Raw genomic sequence first — 13285 nt, 5'->3', positions numbered from 1 at the left:
AAGATGGGTTAGAGGAACTGGAAGTGGGGAAACCAATTAAAAGGCTGTGGTAATCTAAGCAGGAAAGAGAGCCTGAACTAAAGCAGTGGTGGGTGGAAGACAGGAAGGTAGAAGTTATTCAAGGAAAATGTAAGTAGGAGAGAGAATCATCAGGGTAGTTGGGCATGGTAGGTGAGAGAGTAAGAGAAATGTATGGCACATAATTTTCCTTATTTTGTGTCTATTTTTACTTATATGCTAGTGATGGATCTGCCCAGAATGAAACATTTCAGAGGTGGAGAGGAACAGTGTTTTATGTACTAGTTAACAATATACAGTATGGTTTGAATCTAGTTGTTTCAAAATCAAGAGCTATCAAAATAATCAGAGACTGTTTTATAATCCCTAAACGACTAAATTCCTGACATACTTACGGTCAAGCATCTAACCTGCATTTCCACACAGTTTGGTGGAGACATGGTAAACAGTACTAAAGCAAAGGTTTGAGAGATTTTAATTAACGCAAATGGTTGTGCCTAGACTTTAAATCTGCCCAAAGCAAATGGAGTGAAAGCCTTCTAATCCTTCAGAGCTTCATCTGGCAGTGACCTCAGATGCAAGAGCCTCCCTCCTACGTCAAACTGACTTCCTCTAGTTCCTCGTTGTTCTGTGTAGGTCTTTGATCCCAGAATTCTCTACAACAAAGAGGAGGAAAAAAAAAAAAACCCAAAAAACAAACAAACAAAAAGCAGCTAAAACATCAAATGCCCTGGCACTCACTATGCAAATCCCCTAAAAATACTAAATTAGAATGTGCTTTAAAAAATAAATTCCAGAGGTGCCTGGATGGCTCAGTTGGTTAAGCATCTGCCTTTGTCTCAGGTCATGATCCCAGGGTCCTGGGATAAAGTCCTGAACTGGGCTCCTTGCTCAGTGGGAAGCCTGCTTCTCTCTCTCCCCCTTCCTCTCCCCCTGCTCATGCGCGTGCTCTCTCTCTCTCTCAAATAAATAAATAAATAAAATCTTTAAATAAATAAAATAAAATAAATTCCAGGGGCACCTGGGTGGCTCAGTTGACTGAGCAGTTGATTCGATTTTGGATCAGGTCATGATCTCAGGTCATGGGTTCCAGTCCCATGTAGGGTTCCACACTCAGTGAGGATCTGTTTGGCTTTCTCTCTCTCCCTGTCCTTCTGGCCCTCCCCCCTCTCTTTCTCTGAAATAAATGAATACATCTTTAAATAAATAAATAAATTCCAAAAATCTATACCCACTATCTATGCAAGCCTTTAAAATAATTTTGAAAATGAAAGTAATTCTTACCACATTAGATTCATTTTTGCTGGTATTTGTTCTGCCCGTAGTTGTAGTGCTTATAGTACCTGGTGGGAAACATTAGGAAAATGAGAGCTTTCTTTGAGAAAAAACAAAATGAAACAAAACCCGGTTTTATTTTGAGTTGCAAGGCTACTAACATTCACCACACATTACATACTATATCATTGCATTACTGTAGGAATGACTCTGGTATTAGCATTAATGTGGATTTTCTAAATGTTGTTTTAGAAGATAACTTCAAACATTATTTTTAAAGTTGGAATGGCAAACCTATTTCAGCTAAGGGCTCATGTCTCTCAGGCAGAAGAAAATCATTTGAGGATTGTATGCAAGTAGAAACAAGTTTAAGAACTTACAAAACTGCATTTTTAATACAACTTTTAAATGAAAAAAAGGGATGATAAATCATATTCATATATACACACCCTCAGATAACCCAGATACATATTCCATAAAAATGGCTAACTGTAGATAGTGGAAAACAACAACAACAACAACAAAAGATAAAGGTGGGCATGGGGACAAAAAAGAGAAGGCAGGGCATAGGCTGAGACAGAGAAGAAGAAGGGAGCCAATAAAAAGAGGAAAAACGAATTATTGGAGGATGTTAAACAGGCTCTGTAGTGAGTCTGTCCTAAGTTAGGACTGCCAGGATACCAGTTAAGTTTGGGTTTCAATAAGAAAACAAACAATTTCAATAAAAACCATGAAATGTTTGGGAAATACTTAAGACTAAAAAGTTAACTATCTGCAATTCAAATTGAACTGAACATCCTCTTTCTGTTTGCTATATATGGCAACCCTATCCTAATAATCCTGTTGAATTTCCTGCCTGTAATATAAAAAAGTTTGGAAGCTATTGTCCCTCATTGAAATAATCCTAATATTAATAAATGTACAATTTATTTTTTTTCAGCCCTCAGAATTTATATTTAGGAAAGAAGAATTTTATTCTCCTCCTGGACTTCTGTGGGGTTTCATTTATTTTTTTAAAGATTTTATTTATTTATTTGGCTCAGACAGGGAGAGAGAGTGAGAGAGAGCACAAGCAGGGGGAGCTGCAGGCAAAGGGAGAAGCAGGCTCCTCACTGAGCAAGGTGCCTGATATGGAACTGGATCCTAGGACCCTGGGGTTATAACCTGAGCCGAAGGCAGATGCTTAACTAACTGAGCCACCCAGGTGTCCCTCTGTGGGGTTTTATAGGATGTAAATAAGTAAATAACTTAGTTTAGAAATTAACTTCATAATCTACTATTAGTTACTAAAGTAATTACTACATGGTACTACTATACCATAAATCTAACTTTGACATTCAAAAGGTTTAAGTTGTCTCGAAGCTTTAAAAAGCCTGTATTTGAGAATGTTACTATTTATCAAGGACCCAGATTCAAGCTAACCGTGGGTTTCCACCCCTGCCTTTCAGCCTTTTAACTTAACACTATTATTTTCCTTTCAACATCACCTACTGGAGTATATTTCAGCCATCAGGAAGAGTCATACTAAAGTGAAGTAAAGGTTAAAGCCAGGAAGAATGACTTGCTTTGGGAATGGAGGGAGTTAGAGAATAAATAAGGTCTCAAGAGTATTCATTTCCCACCTCACTGGGATTTCATCTGAATTTATAAGTGTAGCAAAATATTCACATCCAGCCTTCAGCTTTTTCTCAAAAGAGCTCAAGAAAATGCCAAGAGTACGAGTTTGGTGGGGGGAGAGGGGAGGAGAAAAAAGAAGTGTCAGAATCAAATGTCTTATCGTCAGTTACATTATTACCGAAGATAAATTTCTTCTTTAAACTACCAGCAGGCATGATGGGAAATTCAGCTGAATTTAAAGATTACTTCTTGCCTGTGCTCTCTAAGATAGGTGGATGCCAAAGTCCACGAACTGTTCTCTTGACTCTACAGGAGCCAGGGAAAGGCTGTTACACAGCTTGGGTCAAATTGTAATTTTACACTGCTGAGAAAGTAAATCCCTTCAAATGTGACCCGTCCCCAGAAGGCACTCACTCGGTGTAAAATGTTCTCTTCTACAAGCCTAGGTGAGGCAGTATGCCAAACCAATTGCACTGGAAATGGTAATGCTATAAGGAGGGCCTCAAGAGATTTTGCAAGTAGGGATTGTTTAAAGTGTAACAAAGTAATAGTAACACAGAATTCTGTTCTGCCAATCAAATAGCTCACACCACTGCAACACAGCCAACCAGCACGCAGGACAGCTGATGAGGGAGGAAGAATTCTTGGCCAAGAGCAGTGGGAGAAATTTTCCTTTACTTGGAAATGTCCAGAACAGAAGGACCCGTACCCGGATTTGCTGGGAGGTATGTCCTAAACTACACTTTATCCTTTAAGACATGTTTGTGAAATTCAATTCTGTTGAGACTAGAGGAAAATGAACCATATGTAGGAACATTATTAAGTACTTAAACTTCAAAAAATAACCACCTTGTATAATTGCTCAACTCATTTTATAATTCAGTGTCCTGATTACCTGATTTACTGTGGTTGAAAGAAACAGTATTAGACAGGGATTGTGAAGGAAGCAGACAGTGAATGTTTTTGGAATGGAGGAAACTATAGTTCAAGAAGCAGAGTAACAGGTAAGAATTGTAGAGCAGAATACTCAGTTTAGTAAGGTCTAACCAAGGCTGCCAGTAATACACCTCAGAGCAACAGAGCATGGCAGAAAACATCAATAATTTCTTTTTCATTTGATATATAAATGTAGCACATTTTGTCCTGCGGGTAACAGAAGACCAGTCTCTCCCACAGTGTATCAGGGTTCCTAAATCACCACTATTTGCAGACTAGAAGCCTAGATGTGATTGGTGCCACCTACTGGGATAAATGCAGAATTACAAACTGTCAACCCATGTTGAACTGTTTTATTACTGACCAAATTACCCATAGGGAGTATGAGTCTTCATTGGGAGGATTATATATTAAACAGTGATAAGTTTGGATTTAAATCATAGCCGTTAGAGGTGGAAGAGTCATGAGACATCCCATACTTTAACTAGGAGATGAGCCTGGATACAGAATCAGAAGCCTGCCTTCTCTAGTTTCTTGTTTTATGAGACCTACCCCATAGAGTCATCGTGAACATTACACAAAACCACATGCTTTCAACATGCTCTATAATATGTTTTGATTATTTTAGACAAAGGAAAAAACTGAAACTAAATGACTTCCCCAGGTTATTGAAATATTCAGCTTCAAAAATAAGACCTGCAACTCATATATCTGACTCTAAATCAAGTGTTTTCCATTAAAATAGTTTCCAAAAATTTGATGTCAAGATGATTTTTTTTTTTGCAAGATGATTTTGAATGGCAACTGAGATAAATTTAGATGGTGATAGATAGAACATAGCATTAAAACTCTGTAAATCACAGTGAGAAAATTACTCCTTTTTCAATTCTTTAAATTTGATGGCCTCAAGGAGAAAGTTTCAGTTTGTTGCTGGTTTTCTTTAAAACTCTCTACATCTTGGGATGCCTGGGTGGCTCAGTTGGTTAAGCAGCTGCCTTCGGCTCAGGTCATGATCCTAGTGTCCTGGGATTGAGTCCCATATCGGACTCCTTGCTTGGCAGGGAGCCTGCTTCTCCCTCTGCCTCTGCCTACCTCTCTGCCTACTTGTGATCTTTCTCTCTCTGTCTCTCTCTCTCTCTGACAAATAAACAAATAAAATCTTTAAAAAAAAAAACTCTCTACATCTTGCTAATCTCACTTCCTAATAAAGATAAAACAGACCTCAGGCTTTAGCGTCTGGTTGGAACATTAAAATTTTGTTTTTCTGTATCTTCACTAAGTTTACTTTCAATTTTGGAAAGCTTTATCAGTTTTTCATTGAAAATAGTAATATTAATTTTATGTTCCAGGAATGCATTTAAGAAATTAAAGAAATCAGTCTAAACAGAATATATTGAAAACAACAAACCAAGTGACACAGAAGTTGGGAAACATGAGCACAACTAAACCGCCTCCCTATCTTATCACTGCTGGTAGTGATATCTTAACACAATTAGTTTAAAAATCCCTCTATGAAGAAAACTAATGCTTTGTTTTCTTTTCAATAGTCAAACAAATAGGTCAACATAACCAAAATCTAAGACTCAGATTTCAGATCCATTGAGGCTCAAATAAACCCAAAGATTTTGGATATGTGCTAGAAAATGAAACTGGCCTGTAATCAGTGTTCAGTGAAGGCACAATCAATAAAACACAGGAATAATGGGTCACACATGCTTGTAGCTACTTTCATTGGTGGTAACTGGAATTTCAGTGCCCTATCACTTAATTCTCCAGAAGCATAAGAGGAGAGAAGAGAAAAGAGAGTACTGATCTGTGGGTTGTCCTAGGCCAAATTTCAAAGATCTGATGTTCCGCAAACAAGGGAAAAATAGAAATCTTCTAAGGTGATTGAATCGAATGGAACCCTTCATTACTTACTAATCTTGGCTGGATTTGAATCTGGAGCTAAAAGATTTTTAACTCCTTATAGCTGATATTAAACAAAGTAAAACAAGGATCTGTCATACTTGTACCCTCTTCTCCTTTAGCTTTTTAATTTATACCTTAATAACTAGTTATTGCTTCTGATTGCATTCTAGGTTCTTATTTGAGAAGAAAACCTCGAGCTTCTTACTGTCCAATTCTTATCAAAACAACAGGTAAAAGAAAAAAGTTTAAATATGATAAAGTGCCTGACTGGCTCAGTCCATAAAGCATGTGGCTCTTGGGGTGGTGAGTTCGAGCCCCATACTGAGTGTAGAGATTACTTAAAAATAAAATCTTTTTTTAAAAAAGAAGAAAAAATATAAGTAGAATACTGGCTAAAGGATAAGTAGTCGATCCAACCTTCTAGATTTTGTAAATTTTATATATGAGTCAAGTCAGGCTGACAGTACTATGTACCTGGACCCAATCATCTTGAACTGACCCACTGCTTTTTAAAATTTTCAAATTAATATTTTTATTAGATTGTGCCAACGAAAAGATAAGAAACAGCCTAGAAAATTTAGATTCTGAATTCATTTTAGAAATATTATTGAGGACATTAGCTGCTATAACACATACAGAATGTCTTGTCTCCATGGAAAAGAAATTTCTCTCTGGTCTCAGAACTAGTAAAAGCTATATTTCTTGAGCAATTGGTTTATTATTATTCTGTGGACACTGTGAATCCATGTTTCTTTTTCTGGGAAATCCAGAACCAAGTTTGAAGCCTGCTTCTAGTAACTATATAGTACTTTCATTATACATATTCATGTATTTACTTGGGCTCAACTTATTTTCCCTTTTTCTCGATTTACTCATCTATTTATTTAAATCTTATCTGCTGTGTGTGATTTTATCAGCTGTTCAAGCCCTTTATGGTATAAGATTGAATAAAAATTAGAGATACAGAGGGGCACCTGGGTGGCTTAGGTGGTTAAGTGTCTGCCTTTGGCTCAGGTCATGATCCCCCAGCCCTAGGATGGAGACCTCCATCGTGCTCCCTGCTCAGTGGGGAGAGTTTTTCTCCCCATTCCCCACCCCTCCCTTCAACTCCTGCTTTCTCAAGCTTTCACTCTCTCTTTCTCAAATGAATAAATTTTAAAAAAGAAATGCAAGATATACATACTTACGCTGTTAGTGATAAAATATTGTTATCCCCTAACGATGATTTCTCATTGCATGTGTTTTCTTTAAAATACAGAGTTCAGATTCATAGATCCCTGAAAATTTAAGAAGTCTTTCTTCTGCCCCTCAGAAGCCACTCCTTTATTTTTTTTTATGGTAAACTAAACAATTTCCTCTAATGATGCCATAAATTCTTTGGAGGGAAACGCTGAAAATCTCAGAAGAATATTTGGATTAGTGAAACTCACAACCACTGTCAGAAATCTATCTCTTTGGCTTTCTGTTCTGAAGTAGCAGAGTCTACTCCAACAAGATTCATGAGACCAAACTACAGTAATACCTAAGAAAAGGGTACAAGTGGGGAGGAGACTAATATATTATCAGGTACCAACTTTGTACTAAGTACGTATACTAAGTACATAATATGTAACTTAGTCTTTACAAAAGAAAATTTCATTTCCTCCAGAGGAATCCTTACTTTACAAGAGCTTCTGAGTAATAATGATAGTGATAAAATGTATTAGATCACTACTAACATTTAACTTACGGGGTGCCAGACATTGTGTCGTTCACTTTATAAGTAATAGAATGTTCACTGTAAAAGAAAATAAAGGCTCAAACTGTGTGCCTGTGATACTCCACCTACCTTGGGACCCAGGAAGATTAAAATATGCTTGCTTTGGTTCCAAATTCTGCTGTAAGTATACCGATAATTTCAAGTCATTGGCCTTCTGGTAGTTCTTCAAGGCTTCAATTCTCAGCTCAATCACTTTGCCATTGAAGTCATTCTACAAGGCAACATGTTCACAACTACTCATATAATACTGGTCTCTCTAAAGCACCTGTAACCTTATCCTTTTTACTCTGAAGTTTAAAATCACCCCAACGTGTTCAATCTTTAACGCTGGGCAGAAAGTATTTGTGATTTTCCCCCCATTTCAAATAAAACAAAATCAAGACTATACGGGAAAAATGTATTTAAGTTATTCAAGGCGAAGCTGGAGACCAGTCTCTGCAGTTACCCCCCATGAAACGTTTTCTTTTAGCAGGATAATTGGTCATCTGGATGAGAGACTTGGGGTGAATATTATGAAACGGAAAGACCTTATATTGTCTGAATGAAATTGTATTCCATGTCGAACCTAGGAAGATCTTCGTACCTGAAGTATGTTGGCTTGTTCCTGGTACCTGACCCATTCCATTTTCCTCTGTTGCTTTTCCTGGTGGAAGAAAGAGCCTCTGGGTGACAAAGTAAATTGAGATAAGAAATCATTGTTCTCAATATGCTGCAAAGATGTTATAGCAAAGAACAATGTCATTAAATTCACTAATAAATTGGCTTCAAATTTTTAGTCCTTTTAGTAGGGCCCGACCTGTGTAATCCATGCTCTAAAAGCTAAAACCTAAATGAATAGAATACTTATCTATGAATAAGTATGTTGTGGGAAGATTAGATACAAGCATAATATTTCTAAATAAATGTTCAAAAACAAATCAGCTATTACTTTGACATTACATAGTTATTGTGGAGTTGTCATTGTTCATGCAGTTTCTCCTACCTTGCCTTCACTAACATGATTTTCCAGAAACTTGCAGTGTAACTCTGACTCAAATATAATATCCCAAGGGAATCAGATCTCCTATAAAATTTGTATCAGTTCAAAAGCACCTGCTTCTTCCTCTTCCACTCCCCCTTCCCGTGTTCCCACTCTTGCTGGCTCTCTATCAAATAAATAAATAAATATATAAATATATATATATATTTTTAAAAAGAAGCACATTGTAGTTTAGAAAGATTACTGCTACATTAAAATTTTAATTCATCAGTTCTAAAAGCTACTACCATTCAGAAAGATCACACTACCTTCCTTTTCTCCTTCACTTTCTCTGCACATGATGTCTCCAGTTCATTTTTGGTCTTCCTAGGTGATGAGGGGGTTTTGGGAACCTGGGATAAAAGAAGAGAGCTAAAGAAATAGAAGGTCCCAGAAGAGAAGTGCAATGTCTTAGCAGACAGTAAATCCAACCTAACCTAAAGGCCCAAATCCTCACTATCAGCCTACCCAAATCAGCCTTCATTGTCAACAGGCTGTTTCCAGCAATGTGGTGTCAACAACCTTGAAATTCTAAGTACTATGTTGTCCACTTGCCTTCCCATCATGCAAGTCTGCTTTGTTTTTTATCTGCGGTGCTTTGCGTTGACCACCGAGTTCTTCTGTGTCAAATGTCTGTAGAGAGACATTATGGCAAAGTTTTAAATTAGTGGGAGTTAGTGAGGGAAGTGGGAAACCAACACAAGTGAAGGCTTTTGGTTTCTGCCAGTCAGTAGCCTGTCAGGGTTCGACATGGAAAGTGGACTATGGAAAGGCATTCAGAATGGAATAAGACCTTCCGTTTGATCTCGAGTATACCTTATAATAATAAGACCTATTAACTATCCCCTTATTATATGTCATCATTACTGGCAGCTACTTACACATTACTTATTTACAACACTCCATTATCAACTTTCTCATTTAATCCTCATAGGACTATTTTTATTTCCATTTTATAAATGAGAAAAGAGATTCAGAGGGGCTAAGTCATTTGCTTAGAGGAGTACAGAGCTGGAATTTGAACCAGATCTTGTGGACTCCAAAGCCTATATTCTTATTCACTGGGCTGCTGTTCTTCTCTCTCCATTTCTCGCTATCTAAGCTAATGTGTGTGGACATCACTTATAAAAAATCTTTTGGGAGCTTTGGAGAAACTGGAGTTTGATAGAGGAATTGTGCTGGCACATTTCCTATCACAAGGATTCAAATCAAGAACCAAAACTGATAATTCATAGAACTGATTTGTAGCTGCCTCTCAGAAGTAGGAGCAGATCTCAGGTCAGGATGCAGGGCTTGATGGTAACCTGATTATTTGTGGTAAGGTCAGATGAAAAAAACAGTCAGAGATCACATCACATGCTGTTTATATCACAAGACACAACCTGTTATTCTACTTTTACAGTCTATGAAAAAAAAAAGCACATGGATCTCAAGGAGTTAGCCCACAAAGGGATTTCCACCCCTATATGGTTTCCCAGCAAAAGGCCCTACTATTGTATTATAAACAGTGAAGTGATTGTTGCAAAATCATAGGAGAATTAGAATTATATATTCATATATTCATTCATTCAACTTACATTTATTGATTGTCTACTATATTCCAAGCCTTGTGCTACATACTAGGGATTCAGAGATGAACAAAAAAATCAAGAAACTGGAGGAGGTTGTATTCCAGAGAGGGCCAAGGAGACAAGAAACAAGTAAAATAACAATTATAAAAATAAAAATAATGAGCTTAATTATAAAGAGTGCTGTGGAGGACATAAACAGAATTCTATAATAGAAAGTAGGGGAGGGGTGCCCTGTTTTACATGGACTAAACAAGGAGGGCCTCCCTGAGGAGGTGACATTTAAGGAGACCTGAAGGATGAGAGTGAGCCAACCAAAAGAAAATAGTATTAAAGGCAGAGCAAAAGCCTTGAGATAAAAGAATATCTTGGCATGTTTGAGAATCCACAAGGAGGCCAGTGTGGTTGCATAGAAAGTAAGGAGAGGATTTCTTTGAGAGGATAGAGGTAGACAACAGTCATATTTTGCCACAATAAGGAGCAGCTTTAAATGGTTTCCCTAAGGAAAGTGAAATGACTTGATTGTTTCAAAATATCACTTTGGCTGCTGTGAAAGTATGGATTGGAAAGAGGTATGGGTGGAAGCAGGGACATGAGAAAATGAGAATGGGGACAAGAGGAAAGGGAAGTTCTTTGCTATAGGGTCTGTAAGATAATACTCTCAAGAGATCCTTAGAGGCACACCTTGTTCCATAGCATCTCCATTTCCTTCCGAAGCATCTTGTTTTTCCTTTCCTGTTGGGGGACGGGGGAGAGAACCAAACAAACAGAAATGTGTTTGTCCAGTCACAAAAGTGAAGTTGGAAGAAATTATTAAGTAATGAGGGTAAAGGGATGGGGATGCAGGTATATAGCAAACCATAGAGGAAGGCAATAAATAGGTCTAGCCCAAAATCCAGGAATGTGAGAGATGAGTTTGATGAGATGACAGTACAAAAATAACAACAATTTTGAATAATAACTATAATTATGACATTTGTAATATGTTACCAACAGAAATGAGCTCTTCACACAACATTTAAAATATTCTGATCATATGGCAATTTTTCTGGGGGAGAGACCACTAATTTCTAATTTTTAAGATCATTTACCTTGTTGGTTTTTAAAAAAAACTTATGAGTTTCCCACAGCAAACAATTTCTTTTATTTTACTTTGGTATTTTCTATTCTTTATGAACTATGAAGGGTTAATATGCTTGTATTACTAACCTTTAGATGAAAAGTTTTTAAACGTCAAAGAAATAGAATTTTTGCTAGTTAGTCCTGGTCCTGAGTCTACCCAACATTTCATCTGACTCCTTTTTCAATCAAGGAGCTATGAGTATCACAGCCTTAGATGCTAGAGATGAGCTCTCTCTCTTTCCTTTCACATCTGATGATAGCAATTGTATGGAGCCTTGTACAGGAGACCATTCCTTAGAGTGCCTACCAACCTCTTACCAGATTCTGCTTCATCTCCTCTGCTTCCTTTATGAGCTCCATGACTGAGGATTCTTCACTCCCCTTCCCTGCCATGATCTGCCTCATGATCTGCAGACTTGAAGGAAGAGAAAGACATCAGAAAACATAATACTTCCTAAAGAGTAATATTAATATTCTGTAAGCAGTCAGAAAATACACTACCATGGGAATGAGATGGGTGCTAAAATCACAGGAGTTACAGAATTCCTTCTGGACATAGAAGGTCTCTATAGGATGATCTCATCCCCAATCAACATTTGTCTCAGCTCTGTGCTTTATAATGAGTTCTGCGTTCAGTAATGCTCAAAACTTAGGTCTCCAGCTGCCAGTGAATCTGGCACCTCTTCTTCACCCCCTCAGAAAAATGCTTTTGTAAATGGCTTTTGAAGTAGAAAGGATGATTTTGCCCCTGAAGAATGAGGTCAAAGAATCTGTTGTCTTCAGCATAAATTCCAGAATTATGCCTTACCCCATCTCTGTTTGTATTTCTCATATAAAGACATTTGAGTTACTTGGGGAAATCCCTTATATACTTATGGTAGCTCCCAACATACAGTCCAAGCCATCAAGAAATTTCTAACAAAATCTGAATCAATACCAAGTGAGTCAAAGACTCTCTATTCTTTAAAGGAGTTAATTTATGTTTACATTCATTATACTTTTTCTTCCTTAATTATAAGCAGAGAAGTGAACCTTTGTGTCCTCTTGCCCTAAAAGAAGTTTGTTTCTGCACTGCAAGCAGCTGGTGCTTGACCACAACATTCTGCCTGGCCTTTGTTCTCCAAAAGTCTGAACTCCCTGGGATGCCTACACTATGGGTAGAGAATGGAGGTAGACCCATTAAGGTTAGATTATCTGAGACAAGAAAGGAGACAGAGTTAGTGGGTCCCAAGAACAGTGAGTGCCCAGATAAGAGTTGAGATTTCATCTGCCTAGTATATTTAGAGAAGGCAGACTCTAAATCCAGAGGACTCCTAGGCCCAGAAGATTTCTCTATTTCACTCCTTGGCATGGGAAGAACAGAGTCATCTATCCTAAAGTGATCCCACAAACATGAATAAGGAGCTATCAGTGTAACCAAGACAGACTGAAATACTAAAGGCTCTTCTCTGTTTCTTGCATGGGCATCCAGGGAAGAAGAGTAGTAACTGTAACCTCTTGAGATGAGGGTTGAATCATATTTAATTTTACTAACAGAAAACAAAGGATTACTTGTCACTGATTTTGTGGTTACAAATTCTTCATTTACATAGCTAAATATCTAAATCTTTTTAAAAATGTAAATAATCATTGTTAATCCTCTGGATTAAAGTCCTCCAGCCTTTTTCCCTCTAGAAAACCCTGAGTAGAAGGCCTTTACCTTCTTTGTTTTTCCTCCAAGTTAGACATCAACTTCTGGCATAAGAGATTGTTCTTATCTTCAAGAGGTTTTAGCATCTCTAGCAGTTCCTCCTTCCTTAGCTTTAGGTCCTCATTCAGTTCCTTCAAGTAGTTGTCATCTATTTTGGAACATCTGTGGGAAGAATAATATCTGCCTTTAGCCTAAGTTAGTAACAGAGACCCTCCTTTTCCCTCTGGATAGTTACCGCTTGGCATCTTCTGTCCATGACTCACCTTGGTTTTGAAGGCAAGTAAGATCCTGAAGGGTTTGAACCACTTGTCATTTTGAAGAGAAATTTCTACTCTAAGAATAGAGAGGTCTTCTTGGAAACATGTGCCTTA

The 13285-nt window shown here is 37.5% G+C and overlaps 1 protein-coding gene and 1 long non-coding RNA gene across 2 annotated transcripts; one reads left to right on the top strand and one right to left on the bottom strand.

Moving 5' to 3' along the window:
- Window positions 1-557: 557 nt before the first annotated feature.
- CCDC196 (coiled-coil domain containing 196) lies at window positions 558-13227 on the bottom strand. Its single transcript, XM_046009936.1, has 10 exons — window positions 13178-13227; window positions 12924-13076; window positions 11543-11639; window positions 10787-10837; window positions 9090-9167; window positions 8804-8887; window positions 8100-8159; window positions 7586-7727; window positions 1303-1361; window positions 558-674 (listed from the first exon to the last, which is right to left on the bottom strand). The coding sequence occupies exons 1-10, from the start codon at window positions 13225-13227 to the stop codon at window positions 558-560; spliced, it is 891 nt and encodes a 296-aa protein (XP_045865892.1).
- On the top strand, window positions 3560-8284 carry LOC123944658. Its single transcript, XR_006818824.1, has 4 exons — window positions 3560-3635; window positions 5196-5318; window positions 5928-5987; window positions 8086-8284. It is a non-coding gene; the product is annotated as an uncharacterized LOC123944658 (long non-coding RNA).
- Window positions 13228-13285: the final 58 nt, after the last annotated feature.

The sequence above is a fragment of the Meles meles genome, chromosome 6, assembly GCF_922984935.1.
Source record: "Meles meles chromosome 6, mMelMel3.1 paternal haplotype, whole genome shotgun sequence".
Lineage (NCBI taxonomy): Eukaryota > Metazoa > Chordata > Mammalia > Carnivora > Mustelidae > Meles > Meles meles.
This window is presented reverse-complemented; position numbering and strand designations above follow the sequence as displayed.